The following is a 17,371-nucleotide window of genomic DNA, read 5'->3' on the forward strand; positions in this document are numbered from 1 at the left end:
TAATGCTCTCCAGTTCCATCCATGCTGTTGCAAATGGTAAGAGTTCCTTCTTTTTTACAGCAGCATAGTATTCCATCGTGTAGATGTACCACAGTTTTCTAATCCATTCATCTACTGATGGGCACTTAGGCTGTTTCCAGATCTTAGCTATGGTGAATTGTGCTGCTATGAACATATGGGTGCATATATCCTTTCTGATTGGTGTTTTTGGTTTCTTGGGATATATTCCTAGAAGTGGGATCACAGGGTCAAATGGGAGTTCCATTTCCAGTTTTTTGAGGAAACTCCATACTGTCTTCCATAGTGGCTGCACCAGTCTGCATTCCCACCAGCAGTGCACAAGTGTTCCTTTTTCTCCACATCCTCTCCAGCACTTGTCGTTTGTTGATTTGTTGATGATAGCCATTCTGACAGGTGTGAGATGGTACCTCATTGTTGTTTTGATTTGCATCTCTCGGATGATTAGTGACTTTGAGCATGTTTTCATATGTCTCTTGGCTTTCTGAATGTCCTCTTTTGAAAGGTGTCTATTTAGGTCCTTTGCCCATTTTTTGATTGGATTGTTTATCTTCTTTTTGTTAAGTTGTATGAGTTCCCTATAAATTTTGGAGATTAGGCCCTTATCAGATATGACGTTGGCAAATATGTTTTCCCACGCAGTGGGTTTTCTTGTTGTTTTGTTGATGGTTTCTTTTGCTGTGCAGAAGCTTTTTATTTTGATGTAGTCCCATTTGTTCATTTTCTCTTTAGTTTCAACTGCCCTAGGAGCTGTATCAGTGAAGAAATTGCTTTGGCATATGTCTGAGATTTTGTTGCCTTTGGATTCTTCTAGAATTTTTATGGTTTCCTGTCGTACATTTAAGTCCTTTATCCATTTTGAGTTTATTTTTGTGTATGGTGTAAGTTGGTGGTCTAGTTTCATTTTCTTGCATGTATCTGTCCAATTTTCCCAGCACCATTTATTGAAGAGACTGTCTTGACTCCATTGTATGTTCTTGCCTCCTTTGTCAAATATTAATTGAGCGTATTGGTTGGGGCTGATTTCTGGGCTCTCTATTCTATTCCATTGATCTATATGTCTGTTCTTGTGCCAGTACCAGGCAGTTTTGAGAACAGTGGCTTTGTAATACAGCTTGATATCTGGTATTGAGATCCCACCTACTTTGTTCTTTCTCAGGATCGCTGCAGCTATTCGGGGTCGTTTTTTGTTCCAGATGAATTTTTGGAGAGTTCGTTCTAGGTCTGTGAAATATGCCGTTGGTATTTTAATGGGAAGTGCGTTGAATTTATAGATTGCTTTGGGCAGTATGGACATTTTAATGATGTTGATTCTACCAATCCAAGAACATGGTATGTTCTTCCATCTCTTTATGTCTTCCTCTATCTCTTTTTTCAACGTCCTGTAGTTTTCTGAGTAGAGGTCTTTTACCTCTTTAGTTAAGTTTATTCCTAGGTAGCTTAATTTTTTTGGTGCGATGGTAAATGGGATTGTTTTTATAATCTCTCTTTCTGAAAGTTCACTATTGGTGTATAGAAATGCCTCAGATTTCTTGGGGTTAATTTTGTATCCTGCTACATTGCCAAATTCATGTATTAAGTCTAGTAGCTTTTTGATGGAGTCTCTAGGGTTTTGTATGTATAATATCATGTCATCTGCAAATAAGGACAGTTTTACTTCCTCTTTTCCAATTTGGATGCCTTTTATTTCTTCTTCTTGTCTAATTGCAATGGCTAATACTTCCAGTACTATGTCGAACAGGAGTGGTGAGAGTGGGCATCCCTGTCTTGTTCCTGTTTTTAGGGGAAATGGTGTTAGTTTTTGTCCATTGAGTATGATGTTGGCTGTGGGTTTGTCATATATGGCTTTTATTATGTTGAGGTATGATCCTTCTATTCCCACCTTGCTGAGAGTTTTTATCAAAAATGGGTGTTGAATTTTGTCAAATGCTTTTTCTGCATCAATTGATATGACTATGTGGTTTTTTTCCTTCAATTTGTTTATGTGATGTATCACGTTGATTGATTTGCGGATATTGTACCATCCTTGCATCCCTGGGATAAATCCTACTTGGTCATGGTGTATGATCTTTCTGATGTACTGCTGGATCCGATTTGCTAAGATTTTGTTGAGGATTTTGGCATCTATGTTCATGAGGGATATTGGCCTGTAATTCTCTTTCATTGTGTTGTCTTTACCTGGTTTTGGTATTAGGGTGATGCTGGCTTCATAGAATGAGCTTGGAAGTGTTCCTTCCTCTTGGATTTTTTGTAGTAGTCTGAGGAGGATAGGTTTTAGTTCTTCCTTGAATGTTTGGTAAAACTCCCCTGTGAAGCCGTCTGGTCCTGGGCTTTTGTTTGCTGGAAGCTTTCTGATGACTGCTTCAATTTCTTCCATAGTTATTGGCCTGTTGAGATTTTTAGATTCTTCCTGATTAAGTTTTGGAATGTTGTATTTTTCTAGAAATATGTCCATTTCCTCCAGGTTGTCTAGTTTGTTGGAGTAGAGTTGTTCATAGTATTTTTTAACAATCATTTGTATTTCTGTGGGGTCTGTTGTTATTTCGCCTCTATCATTTCTGATTTGGTTTATTTGGGTCCTCTCTCTTTGCTTTTTGGTGAGCCTGGCTAGAGGTTTGTCGATCTTGTTTATCCTTTCAAAGAACCAGCTCTTGGTTTCATTGATTTTCTGTATTGTTTTTTTGGTCTCTATGTCATTTATTTCTGCTCTAATCTTTATTATCTCCTTCCTTCTGCTCACTCTGGGCTTTTCTTGTTGCTCTCTTTCTAATTCTTTGAGCTGTAGATTTAGATGATTTACTACCATTTTTTCTTGTTTGTTGAGGTAGGCCTGTAGAGCTATAAACTTCCCTCTCAGGACTGCTTTCATTGTGTCCCAAAGGTTTTGGATTGTTGTGTTTTCATTGTCATTAGTTTCCAGGATGTTTTTAATTTCTTCTTTGATCTCATTGGTAACCCAATCAATATTTAATAACATGCTATTCAGCTTCCAAGTGTTTGAGTATTTTGGGTTGTTTTTATTGTAGTTTATTTCTAATATTATGCCCTTGTGGTCTGAGAAGATGCTTGGTATGATTTCAATCTTCTTGAATTTGGGGAGACTTTGTTTGTGACCCAATATGTGGTCTATTTTTGAAGATGTCCCATGAGCACTTGAGAAGAACGTATATTTTGTTGCTTTGGGGTGAAGTGTTCTGAAGATGTCAATTAAGTCCATCTGATCTAGTGAGTCATTTAGGATTGCTGTTTCTTTGCTGATTTTTTGTCTAGCAGATTTATCCAGTGATGTCAGTGGTGTATTAAAGTCCCCTACTATGATTGTATTGTTGTCGATCTCTCCCCTGATGTCTTCCAGGAGTTTTCTTATGTATGTGGGTGCTCCTGCATTGGGTGCATATATGTTTATCAGGGTTATATCCTCTTGTTGTATTGATCCCTTTAGTATTATGAAGTGGCCTTCCTTATCTCTTGTTATGGCCTTCACTTTGAGGTCTATTTTGTCGGATATAAGTATTGCTACCCCAGCTTTTTTTTCATTTCCATTTGCCTGAAAGATATTTTTCCATCCCTTCACTTTCAGTCTGTGTGAGTCCCTTTTAATGAGGTGGGTCTCTTGTAGACAGCAAATGTATGGGTCATGTTTTTTTATCCATTCAGCCACTCGATGTCTTTTGATTGGACCATTTAGTCCATTTACGTTTAAAGTTATTATTGAAAGGTACTTGTTTGTAGCCATTTCTTTTTTTGTGTGGCTGTTTTCTTTCTGGGCTTTTTATTTCTTCTTTTTACACCAGTCCCTTTAGCATTTCTTGCATTGCTGGCTTGGTGGTGATGAACTCCCTTAGCCTTTTTTTGTCTGTGAAGCTTCTTATTTCCCCTTCAATTTTGAATGATAGCCTTGCTGGATAGAGTATTCTTGGGTTCAGTCCTTTGCTTTGCATCACTTTGTAAATTTCTGTCCATTCTTTTCTGGCCTGATGTGTTTCTGTTGAGAAATCATTTGATAATCTAATGGGAGATCCCTTGTATGTAACTTTCCGTCTCTCTCTTGCAGCCTTTAAGATTCTCTCTTTGTCCTGAATATTTGCCATGGTAATTATGATGTGTCTTGGTGTGGGTCTTTTCGGGTTCACCTTGTATGGGACTCTCTGTGCTTGTGTGACTTTTTTCTTCCCCACCTCAGGGAAGTTTTGTGATATTATTTCTTCCAATAGGTTTTCTAACCCTTGTTCCTCTTTCTGTTGTTCTGGCACCCCTATTATTTGTATGTTGTTTCGTTTCATGTTGTCCCATAGCTCCCTTAGGCTCTCCTCCTGTCTTTTAATTTTTTTCTCCAATTTAAGTTCAGTTTGGGTGTGTTTTGCTACCCTGTCTTCTAATTTGCTAATTCAGTCCTCTGCTTCTCCTAGTCTACTTTTGAAACTTTCAATGGTGTTTTTTATTGCAGCTATATCACTCTTCATTTCTTCTTGGCTCTTACATAATTTATTGATTGTTTTCATCCATTTCTTTTTGATTCTTACATAAGTTGTTAATTTTTTCATCCGTTTCTTCTTGATTCTTGCATAAGTTGTTGATTTTTCCCTCCATCCGGTTTATGCATTCTAGGACCCTTAATCTGAATTCTTTTTCTGTCATGATGCATGCCTCTGTTTCACTTAGCTGCTTTTCTGGCGAGTCCTCCTTTTCTTTCCTTTGGGGGTTTTTTGTCAACCCATGTTTGATCTCACCGACATATCTAGATGTTGAGTCGTTCAGGGGCTGCTCCTTGGATAGCAGTGGCTCCTCGAGCTGTGGTTGCTTCTCGGGCAGTTGTGGTAGCAGCTACTCCTCAGCTGACAGCAGCTCCTCTGGTGGATGCTGTTCACAGCTGTGGTGGCTCCTCTGGCTGGTGGGGGGAGGCTTCACACACAGCTGCTGTTCCTCAGACAGAGGGAGTGCTGATCACAAGGCTGCTGTTTCTTGGATGGGGGCGGGCTACACTCTCAGTTGCTATTTCTTGAACTAGGGCAGACTGCTCACGTTGCTGCTGTTCCTTGAATGGGGGCTAGCTGCACGCTGCTGTTGTTCCTCTGATGTGGTGGGCTGCCTGTGGGGCTACTGCTCCTTGGACTTGGACAGGTTGATTGCATGTCTGCTGCTCCTCGAATGGAGATGGGCCGCTTCAGAACTGCTGCTATTCGAATGGGGGCGGGCTGCTCACATAGTTGCTGTTCCTCGGATTGGGCAGGCTGCTCGTGCAACTGCTGCTGCTTGGACGAGGACAAGATGCTTGCGCAGCTGCTGCTCCTCGTACTAGTGCAGGGTGCGGCCTGTGCGCAGCTGCTGCTCCTCGGATGGGGGCGGGCTGCGCAGGGCTGCCGCTCCTCAGACGTAGGTAGACTGCTTGTGCGGCTGCTGCTCCTTGGACAGGTCGGACTGCTCACTTGGTTGCTGCTCCTTGGACAGGGAAGTGGGCCACTCACACAGCTGCTGCTCCTTGGACAGGGGCAGGCCACATGAGGCTGCTGCTCTTAGGCCCAAGGCAGGCTGCTCACGGGGCTGATGCTCCCTGGACGAGAGCACACCGCTCATGTGTCTCTCTTGTTTTCATATTTAAATATGTCTCTTGTAAGCTGCATAATTAGATTTTAAATATATTTTGCCAATCTTTTATTTTATTGACATACTTCATTCATTTACATTTAGTGAAATTATTGATAGAGTTAGGTTTGCATCTAACTTTGTTTTCTCTCTTTCTCTCTTTTCTTTTTGTTAATCTTCACCTGATGATATTTTTTCCATTGATTTTTAGAGAGTGGAAGACTGGGAAGAAAGAAGGAGAGGAGGAGGAGAGAGAGAGACAGAGAGAGAGAGAAATTTGAGAAAGAGAAATTTGAGAGAGAGAAATTTGAGAGAGGCCCATCGATTGGTTGCCTCTCACACATGCCCCAACCGGAGTCCAGGAATGAACCTGCAACCCTTTGGTGTGCAGGCTGACATACTAACAACTGAGCAACACCAGTCAGAGCAATATATTGTTTTCTATTTAGCTAACCTGATTACTTTTCTCTTTTTTGAACAAATCAATTTATTTTTATTCCATGTTTTCTTCTATTGTTATTTACTCTTTTCTCTTTTTCAAACTTCAAACTATATTCTTCACATATAAGTCTTCTATGAATTTTCATTTGATATAACTTCCCCAATAATTTTAGAACCTTAGGATATTTTAACTCAATTTAACCTCTCACATTTTTATTGTAATTTAATATAAATTTTTATTTTATTGGACATTATGATTGTTTGGCATAGTCAATATTCACTTATATTGACCCATATTTTTTACTGTTTGTTAAGCGTCCATTTCTTCCTGCTTTTAATGTGTTTCCATCTAGTATCATTTTCCTCCTGTCCGAACAGCTCTCTCTAGTTTTTCTGTTAATATAGGATTGCTGGCCAATAATTCTGTCAGCTTTTCTTTATAGGAAGATGTCTTTGTTTTACCTTCATTGTTGAAGAATATTTTCTCTCAGTATAGACTTCTGTATTGGCAGTTATATGCTTTGGTATGTTAATGGTACCAGTGCATGGAATGTTGGCTTCCATTGTTGATGGTGAGACATCAGCACTTCGTCTTGTTGCTCCTTTGAAGGTAATGTGTTTTTCCATGTCTGGGTGCTTTAAGGTTTTCTGGAATATTCTTGGATATTATCTTCCCATATATTACTTCTGTCTCATTCTCACTTTTTCTTGGATTCTAATTATATGTATGTTGTTCCTTTTCACTGTTACCCATATGTCTCTTATGCACTTGCCTATTTTTCCCTCACTGTGCTTCATTTTTGTATATTTTCTAATTGATCTGCTTTTGAGATTAATAATCACGTGTTTTGCTATATCCATTCTGCTATTTAGTCCATCTATGGAGTTCTTAATATTATATATGGTGTTTTCAGTTCTAAGATGATTTATCTCTCTTTTTTATTTTGTTTTCTTTTATTAATCCTCACCTGAGGATATTTCTCCATTGATTTTTAGAGAGAGTGGAAAGGAGAGGAAAAGACAGAGAGAAAGAAAGACATTATTGTGAAAGAGACACATTGACTGGTTGCCTCCAGCATGCACCCTGACCAGGGATGGGGATACAGCCTGCAACCAAGGTACATGACCTTGACTGGAATAGAACCCAGGACCCTTCGGTCACAGGCCAACACTCTATTCACTGAGCAAAACCGGCTAGGGCTGATTACTCTTTTTAAAAAAAAAAATCAATTCAATTTCTTTACTGAAATTCCCCATCTTTTTGTCTATTTTATTGATCTTTTCCTCTATTTTCTTTTTTAAAATTAATCTTTAATGTTGAGATTATTATAGATGTCCCTCTTCCTCCCCACCCCCCTATAGCTCCCGTCCACCCAGTTCTCACCACACCCCAGGCCCTCGCCACCCTATTGTCTGTGTCCACAGGTAATGCATACATGCATATAAGATCTTTGTCTAATCTCTTCCCGTACCACCCCCCACACCTCCTTCCCTCTGAAAATCGTCAGTCTGTTCCATTTCCATGTCCCTGATTCTATTCCATTCACCAATTTATTCTGTTCATCAGGTTTTTCATTCATTTGATTTTTAGATTCAATTATTGATAAATATGTATTTGTTGTCACTTTGTTGTTCATATTTCTTTTTTAAAATACATTTTTATTGATTTCAGAGAGGAAGGGAGAGGGAGATAGAAACATCAATAATGAGAGAGAATCATTGATTGGCTCCCTCCTGCATGCCACCCACCAGGGATCAAGCCCACAACCTGGGCATGTGCCCTTGACTGGAATTAAACCTCAGACCCTTCAGTACGTAGGCTGACGCTCTATCCCCTGAGCCCAACCAGCTAGGGCTGTTGTTCATATTTCTTATCTTTATCTTTTTCTTATTCCTCTTATTCTTAAAGAATACCCTTCAGTATTTCATATAATACTGGTTTGGTGGTGATGAATTCCTTTAGCTTTTGCTTGTCTGTGAAGTTCTTTGTCTGACCTTCAATTCTAAGTGATAGCTTTACTGGGTAGAGTAATCTTGGTTGTAGGTTCTTGCTATTCATCACTTTGAATATTTATTGCCACTTCCTTCTGGCCTGCATAGTTTTTGTTGAGAAATCAGCTGACAGTCATATGGGCACTGCCTAGTAGGTAACTAACTGTTTTTCTTTTGCTGCTTTTAAGATTCTCTCTTTGTCTTTTGCCCTTGGCATTTTAATTATGATGTGTCTTGATGTGGTCCTCTTTGGTTTCCTCTCGTTTGGAGTTCTCTGTGCTTCCTGGACTTGTAAGTCTATTTCTTTCACCAGGTAGGGGAAGTTTTCTGTCATTATTTCTTCAAAGAGGTTTTCAATATCTTGCTCTCTCTATCTTCTTCTGGCAACCCCATAATTCCAATGTTGGTATGCTTGAAGTTGTCCCAGAGGCTCCTTACACTATCTTCATACATTTGGATCTGATTGGGTGTTTTTTGCTTCCTCGTATTTCAAATCATTGATTTGATTCTCGGGATCCTCTAGTCTACTGTTGAATCTCTGAATATTATTCTTTATTTCAATCAGTGTATGCTTAATTTCTGACTGCTCATTTTCCATTTCTTTCTTTTTTTTTTGGCATTCTCACTAACATCCTTGAAAGTCTCACTAAGTTCTTCAGAGGTTTCTAGAAGATTCTGAGTAGCCTTATAACTGTGGTTTTGAACTATATATCCAGTACTTTGCTTTCTTCCATTTCTTTATTTGTGACATGTTTCTTTGTCTCCACATTTTGGCTGCTTCCCTATGTTTGTTTGTATGTATTGAGTAGCTGCTAAGTCTCCTTGAGTTGACAGAGTAGCCTTGAGTATTAGGTGTCCTATAGGGCCAAGTGGCTCAGCCTCCCCAATCACCTGAGGCAGACACTCTTTGATGCACCCCTTTGTGGGCTGTGTGCACAGTTTTGTTATTGAGCATTGATTGCTTTTGGTGTCACTTGGAAAAATTGACCTCCAGCCAATTGGTTGTGGGGACCAGCTGCAATTACAGTGGGAGAGCTGCTGTGCAGGAGACACCCTTATGGAGCAGGACTTGCTTCAGTGGGGCTTTGGTGCGCACTGAGTCTGCCCCTTGAGTGCGTCACTTACAGATGTGAAGAGTTGTAATCTGGTATGGTCTCACACTGACCACTGGGTATACTGGCTCTTGGGTCTCCAAGGAGATGCAAAGTCAGCCACTGCCTGGGGCCAGCCAGCAGGAGCTACAGAGAGATCTGCATAATCCTCCTCTTTGTATTGGGTTTGGAAGTGTCCAGATGAGGCCAAGCTGTGAAGCAAGGTAGGGTGGTGCTGGTGCTGGTTCTTGGGCCTTTTATTGATAGGTTTGGTGCTCCCTGGCCCTGCTGCAGCTTGTTTGACAGATTTTTAGCCTGAGAAAGGATAGGCCATTCATATGCAAAAGCCATTGCACACAGCTTGGGTGGGGTTGTAAATTGGGTGGAGTGGGGTTTCAGGGAATCACCAGGGCAGAGCAAACAGAAATGGCTGCCAGTCAGCCCTGCACCGGGCAGGTCCCAGCATGGCAACAATGACCGCTGTGAGCACCTTCATCTGGAAGAAAGGCCACCCCTGCGTTCCTGCCCTGATGCCAAACAGTCCAGTTTCTCCCTGTATGTGCCTGGGTCCCCCGCCTTGCCCAGCACTGAAGCTCAGAGGATGCAGGAGCTTGTAAATTCAGTTCATGGTGTTGGCCTTTTAAGAGGAGCAGCTTGGTCTCCAGCAGCCTGTGTGACACTCAGCCCCAATCCGCACTGGTTTTTACAGTCTGCAGTTCTTACTGCCATAGGGACTTCTTTCCCCAGCCCTGAGCTGGAGGTCTGGTGTGGGGCTGGGACCCCTCGCTCCTCCAGGGGGTGGGAGTGGGCTCCACAGAGGTGATCTCCCTCTGGATTAAAAAAGCGACACACCTGGGTGCCGGACCAGCCCTTTCTGGGCCTCCGCACCTCCTACCAGTCTCAGTGTGCTTTCTTCTTTACCTCTCTAGTTGTAGTACTTCCATTCAGCCAGCTTTCCGGTGGTTCTGGATGGTAGTTGCTCTGTATTTTAGTTGTAATTTTGATGTGGTTGTGGGAGGCAGTGAGTACAGGCGTTTACCTATGCCGCCATTTTGATTCTCTCCTCTATTTTATATGTTTATTATAATGATATTAAAGTTCTTGTTTGTTACTCTACTTTCTTCTTTATTCATAGGATTCCATTTTTAGCATACACAGTAACTTACTGTATAATAACTTTATTGATACATAGTTTACATTCCACAAAATCACCTTTTTAAAATGTGGATTTGGTGTATTCAGAATTGGGCAACCATTACCACTTTCTAATCAGAACATTTTCATCAACCCGAAAAGGAACCTCATACCCATTAGCAGTTGCCTCCCATTCCCCTTCCTGTCAACAACTAACAACCACTAATTTGTTTTCTATTGCTAAGGATTTGCCTATTTTGGACATTTCATATAAGTGGAATCATAAAATATATGGCCTTTAGTGACTAGCTTCTTTCACTTGGCATGTTTTTAAGTTCATCTATGTTGTAGAATACATCAGTACTCTGCTTCTTTTGACTGCCAAATAATATTTTATTGTATGATTATACCATATTTTTATGCATTCTTTATTAGACATTTGAATTATTTCCACTTTTTGGCGACTATGAATAATGCTATTAACATTTGTGTACAAGTTTTAGTGTGAACATATGTTTTAAATCCTCTTGTGTATACACATAGGAAGGAATTACTGGGTCACATGATAATTCTTTTTACCATTTTGAGGAACTACCAAAATGTTTTCCAAAGTGGCTACACCATTTTACAATTCCACAATAAATGAGGGTTCCAATTTCTCTGTCCTTTTCAACATTTGTTGTCTGTCTTTTTGGCTTTAGTCAGCCTTGTAGCTCTGTAGTGGTACCTCATAGTGGTTTTGATCCATGAGTCACATACCAAAATCTCTTCTAAGAGCGCCTTGTGTGACTGAATACTGTAATTTTTTCTTCCTACTAGCTTGCCAAAGGTTGTCCAGCATACACTTGGCTTCCTCTACAGAGCATGATTTCTAGATAGTGAATCTCCTAATTTTAGCATTATTTGCAATATAGATAGACTGAGAATTTCTTAAAGTTTTAATATATAAGTTTGATTCAATACATTATAATCATTATTTTTATGCTTAATTTCTCCAATCTTAAGTTAATTGTAGCCCTTTAAAATTAACAACTTTGTGGTATGTGTTTTAGATAATTTTTTTATGATTCCCTTAACAATAAAATGCTCCAAACTCATCTTGCATATTTATTGCTTTAGTTCTAGAAAGAGCCATTTCTGAAAGATGTCCTGATTCATTTTAGGGAGAAATGTTTTAAAACCATAGCCTGGGCCCTCGGGTGGCTCATTGAAATGGTGTTGCCATTGCTTCAGTGTCTCTCAAAGCTGGAAAATACGTAATTTTAAAAATAAAAGAAGAAATCTGTTCATACTCATATTTTGAAATTTTTACTCCTATTTCTTTGCTCTAACACTGAAAATTTTAGTTCCTAACTACATGAACATCATACTGATTTGTTTTATCCTATGATATCTATATATTCTAATTTTACTGTTGCTTTTTTTTTCAGTTTTCATGTCCTTAAGAATGAGATGTTTACTAGGCACACATTGTACCGTCAGTTTGCAGTGGTTGCTGATACATCCTTTAATTATGTTGTAAGTACATATGATGTTTAGATGTTATGTTTTTTTGATATCTGTATGTGTCTTTCTGTTCTTATTTAACATTTATTGAACCCCTGCCCTTACAGGCTTGGAGATAGTACCTGAAAGTCATTCTTCTGGATATTAAGGGCATAAGACGAGGGCCTAAACCCAAATAGCTCAATCTGGTGTGAGATACAGATGTGTAAATAAATCGTTACAATGTGATATATTTAAGCTATAATAGAGTAAAGTGAAAATTTCAGAAGAGTGATGACTCCTTCTAGTGAAGAAGTAACTCAGTCTGACCATTTGTGGGCATGGAAGACTGTTGGGAAATATCAAAGCTCAAGATCCAAGTAGTCAGTCATTTCCAAAGGGAAAAAGGAGATTAAGGAATTTGTCCCTAGTACCATAGAATTCATTTTTATGCTAAAAGTCACTTGTAAATAAAGCCCAATTCTAGCATAGACTAATTTTTAACCTGTTACCTTAATGATTTCATTTGAGGATTGTAATTATAAAGGTAAATGATGCCAAGTATAGAAATATTTTTAATAAATTTCAAATAATAACTAAATTAACATGCTATAAATACTGTGATATAAAGTTTTCTGGGGACAAGTAAAGCTTCTGTGAAAGGACAAAAAACATATAAAATATGATCTCTTGCTTCTAGAGACTTACGATCTAAAATCACTATCTTTTAAAATTTTTCAACTTTTTTTCATTTTAAGACTATTTTCTAAACTTATGAGGCTGCAAGAGATCAAAGAATTTAGAGCCATTGGCAAGGTAACATTGAAGTAATTTGATTTTTTAAATTTTTAAATTACAGTTGACACAATATATTAGTTCAAGGTGTACAATCCCATGATTAGACATTTATATAACTTACAAAGTAATCAACACAATAAACCTTATACCCATCTGATACCATATGTAGTTATAAAAATATTTTTGACTATATTCCCTATGCTGTACTTTATATCCCCATGATTATTCTGTAACTTTCCATTTGTACTTCTTAATCCCTTCACCTTTTTCACCCATTCCCACAAACCCTCTCTCATCAGGCAACCATTTGTCAAAATGTGCTCTGTATCTATGAGACTGTTTTTGTTCTGCTTGTTTATTTATTTTGTTTTTTAGATTCCATATATAAGTGAAATCATCTGACTTTATCTTTCTCTGTCTGACTTATTTCACTAAGCATAATACCTTTAGGTCCATCAATATTGTTACAGATAGCAAGATGTCATTCTTTCTTATGCTGAGTAATGTTCAATTGTATATATGCACTGGAAACTTCTTCTTTATCCCTTCATTTATTGATAGAAACTTAGGTTGCTTCCATATCTTAGCTATCTATCTATACTAATAAAATGGTAATATGCTAATTGGACCAGGAGACCTTCCAGGAGACCTTCTGGACATCCTTCTGTACAAAGTGATGGTGGTGGGGCTGAGTTAGAGGCGGTTAGGGGTGATCAGGCCAGTGCGGGGGGCATTTAGGGGGGAGCAGGCTGGTGGGGGGGCAGTTGGGGGCAATCAGTCCAGCGGGGGGGCAGTTAGGGGTGATCAGGTTGGAAGGCAGGACACTTGGGGTTGATCAGGCTGGCAGCAGAGTGGTTAGGGGTAATCAGGCAGGCAGGCAGGCAGGGAAGTGGTTAGGAACCAGCAGTCCTGGATTGCAAGAGGTATGTCCGACTGCTGGTTTAGGCTTGATCCCACAGGAACAGACAACCCCTGAGGGGTCCCAGATTGGAAAAGGTGCAGGCTGGGCTGAGGAACATTCCCTCCCCCATGCATGAATTTTGTGCACAGGGCCACTAGTATATATAAAAGCCTAAGCGACTGAATGACCAAATGACCAGTCACTATGACTCGCACTGACCACCAGGGGGCCGACGCTCAATGCAGGAGCTGCCCCCTGGTGGTCAGTGTGCTCCCACAGTAGAAGCGCCACTCAGCTGACCAACCCATCCCAGAAGCCCACCAGCCCAGTGGCAACCACTCACTCCCTCAGTAGCCCCACAGGTTCAGTCTCCAGAGAGTGGCCCAGGCACTGATGGACCAGCGCCACCAGCATGATCCCAACAGCGCCACCGGCTTCAGGCACTTCAGCAGCTTGCCCATCCTGGACGCTTCACAAGGAAGAAGTGTTGTAAAAGCAGCTGCCAGGTGGCTCCTGAGAACCGACACAAACGTCAGCAGACCGAGTCCGGATCCTTGGCCAGCAAGGGCATCCCACCGTCTGGATAGAGGGCCAGTCACGTCCCAGCTCCCCCCACCACCCTCGAGACAGGCGCTAGACACTGGGCTCACAGATGGCGAGTGCTGCTGCAGTGGTGCGAGCCCACGGCAGGCGCGCCGGGGCCAGGAAGAGCGGGAGCAGCAGGCAGGAGTGGCAGGCGACGACGTTGGACAGCAGGATTCAGCTCAATCCCCACAGGCCACCCCGAGGGACCCCACCCGTGCATGAATTCATGCACTAGGCCTCTAGTTATAAATAATTCTGCAATAAACATATACGTGTATATATCTTTTCTTTTTAGTGTTTTAGGTTTATTCAGATAAATACCCCAAAAGTGGAGTTGCTGGGTCCTTCTTCACCTTTTCTAAAAAATTTGCTTTTTATTTCAGAAAGGAAGGGGGGGGAGAGAGATAGAGAGAAAGAGAGAGAGAGAGAGAGAGAGAGAAATGGTGACAGAGAATCATTGATTGACTGCCTCCTGCATGCCCCACATTGGGGATCAAGCCCACAACTTGGGAATATGCCCTGACAAGGAATCGAACTATGACCTCCTGGTTCATAGGTCAATGTGCAACCACTGAGCCACGTTGGCGGGGCCTTATTCATCTTTTGTTATAGCCTTTGTTGTAAAGTCAATTTGTCTGGTGCAAAAATTTCTACCCAACCTTTTTTTTTTTCTCTGCTACCTTAACTTTTTTGTTTATTTGATTCTATATTCAGGAAATATCTTCTTTCATTATTCCACTTTCAGTCTGTGTGGTCTTTTAATCTGAAGTAAGTCTCCTTGTAGACAGCATATGTAAGGGTCTTGTTTTATTTTTTATTCAGTCACTGAATGTCTTTGATTGCAGCATTTAATCATTTACATTTAAAGTAATTGTTGAAAGATATGTATTTATTGCCATTTTATTATTCTTATATTTGATTTCTTCTTTTTTTAACCCCTTATTATTGAGAGTATTAAAGACCCTCCCATTCCCCCCCCCCATTGCCTCCCTCCACCCAGTTCGCACCCTGTCTCAGGCCTTCACCACTCTATTGTCTGTCCATAGGTAATGCATATCTATAATAATAAAAGAATAATATGCCAATCGACCAAACAACCTTCCAGATGACCACACTATGACATCCACTGATGCCAGGCCAGCCAAGGCTGGTGCGATGTGATTGGTCAGGGGCCCGGTCATCGCCCCATGATCGCCCTGCAGAGGGAGACCCAGGCCACCAGCAGGCAGGGCGATCAATGGGGTGCTCCACAATAACCCCAAAGAAGGAAGCCCAGGCTACCGACCAGGCGGTTGCGACAGGTGGGCGGGGCCTCCCTCTGTGGGGGTGATCCATCGAGGAGCCCCAGCTAGGTGGGCAGGACCTACCTCTTTGGGATGATCTCTCAAGGAGCCCCAGTTAGGTGGGCAGGGCCTACCTCATTGGGGCAATCAATCGCGGGGCCCCCAGACTGTGAAAGGGCACACTCCGGGCTGAGGGATGCTCCCGAGTGCATGAATTTCATGCATCAGGCCTCTAGTCCCATATAATAAAAGCCTAATTGACTGCTTGCAAATTGACCAGTTGGTGGAATGACCGATTGGTGGGGAATGGGGCCAGCGAGTGGGTGGTGCCAGGCCAGCCAAGGCAGGTGCCAGCAGGCAGAGGTAGGGTACAGGGATTGGGGGGTGGGGCTGGCTGATCATCAGCTGTCTCCAGGCCCCAATCAACCCACTGGTCGCCTTTCACAGAGGGAGGCCACTGGGGCATCAGCAGGGCGATGGGGGGGCGGGGCCAGAGCTGCCCACTGGTGATTAGTGCGCTCCTTCAGGGGGAGTGCTGCTCAGTAACAAGGCAGGCTGATGACTGGCAAGCACAGCAGTTGTGGTGGGAGCCTCTCCCACACCCACAGTAGTGCTAAGGTTGTCTGACTGCTGTCAGACATCCCCCAAGGGCTCCTGGACTGTGAGAGGGCACAGGCAAACCTGAGGGACCCCACCAAGTGCATGAATTTTCATGCACCGAGCCTCTAGTCTATATATATAAAAACCTAAGCAACCGAACAACCGGTCAACTGGTCACTATGATGTGCACTCATCACCAGGGGTCAGATGCTCAACACAGGAGCTGCCTCCTGGTGGTCAATGTGCTCCCACAGCCAACCTCCCCTGGCAGCCAACATCCCGTGGCCCCTCCCTGAGACGGCTGACCCCGATCAGCCCAGATCAGAGCAGGCCAGCTGGCCAACCTCCCCCAGTCTCTCCCCTGGGCCTGCCGGGGTGGGGCCCAGGCCAAGGGACCCCACCTGTGCACGAATTTGTGCACCAGGCCTCTAGTATGCATATAAGATCTTTGATTAATCTCTTCCCACACCCCACCACTTCAAGATTTATCAATCTGTTCCACGTTTCCATGTCTCTGTTTTATTGTATTCATTAGCTTGTGTTAATTAGACTTCTTATTCATTTATTTTGATTTTTAGATTCAATTGTTGATAGATATGTATTTTTGCCATTTTATTGTTCACATTTTGATTCTTTTTTTCTTCTTCTTCTTCTTCTTAAAGAAGACCCTTTAACATTTCACAAAATACTGGTTTGGTGGTGATGAACTCCTTTAGTTTTTTTTGTTTTGTTTTGGTTTATTTTGTCTGTGAAACTCTTTCTGACTTACAATTCTAAATGATGGCTTTCCTGAGTAGAGTAATCTTGGTTTTAGGTCTTTGCTTTCCATCACTTCAAATATTTCTGGTCAGTTCCTTCTGGACTACAAAGTTTCTGTTGAGAAATCAGCTGACAGTCTTATGGGAGCTTCCTTGCAGGTAACTAACTGCTTTTCTCTTGCTGCTTTTAAGATTCCCTCTTTGTCTTTAACCTTTGGTATTTTAATTATGATGAGTATTGCTGTGGGCCTCTTTGGGTTCATCTTGTTGGGACTCTCTGCACTTCCTGAACTTGTTTGTGTATTTGTTTTACCAAGTAAGGGGAGTTTTCTGTCATTATTTTTTCAAATAGGTTTTCAATTTCTTGCTCCCTTTCTTTTCCTTGCAGCACCCCTATTATGTGAATGTTGGTATGCTTAAAGTTGTACCAGAGGCTCCTTACACTGTCTTCATATTTTTGGATTCTTTTTCCTTTTTGCTCTTCTGATTGGGCATTTTTTTGTTTTGTTTTGTTTTGTTTTGTTTTTTGTTTTGTTTTGTTTTGTTTTGCTTCCTCATAGTCCAAATCACTGATTTGTCAGTGTTTTCTCTTCTCCTGTTGATCCCTGTAAATTAGTCTTCATTTCAGTTATTGTATCGATCATTTCTAACTAGTCCTCTTTTATATGGTTGACTAGAGGCCCGGTGCACAAAAATTTGTGC

General features: G+C 41.3%; 1 protein-coding gene across 1 annotated transcript in view; it reads left to right on the top strand.

Moving 5' to 3' along the window:
- LOC102256196 (chromosome unknown open reading frame, human C10orf67) overlaps window positions 1-17,371 on the top strand; it is a 104,929-nt gene that overhangs the window by 84,842 nt on the left and 2,716 nt on the right. The window contains exons 14-15 of the mRNA XM_014539383.1: window positions 11,690-11,777; window positions 13,798-14,234. Coding sequence (XP_014394869.1) covers window positions 11,690-11,777; window positions 13,798-14,234 — 525 coding nt within the window. The remainder of the gene's footprint in view (window positions 1-11,689; window positions 11,778-13,797; window positions 14,235-17,371) is intronic.

The sequence above is a fragment of the Myotis brandtii genome, unplaced genomic scaffold (assembly GCF_000412655.1).
Source record: "Myotis brandtii unplaced genomic scaffold, ASM41265v1 scaffold215, whole genome shotgun sequence".
NCBI lineage: Eukaryota > Metazoa > Chordata > Mammalia > Chiroptera > Vespertilionidae > Myotis > Myotis brandtii.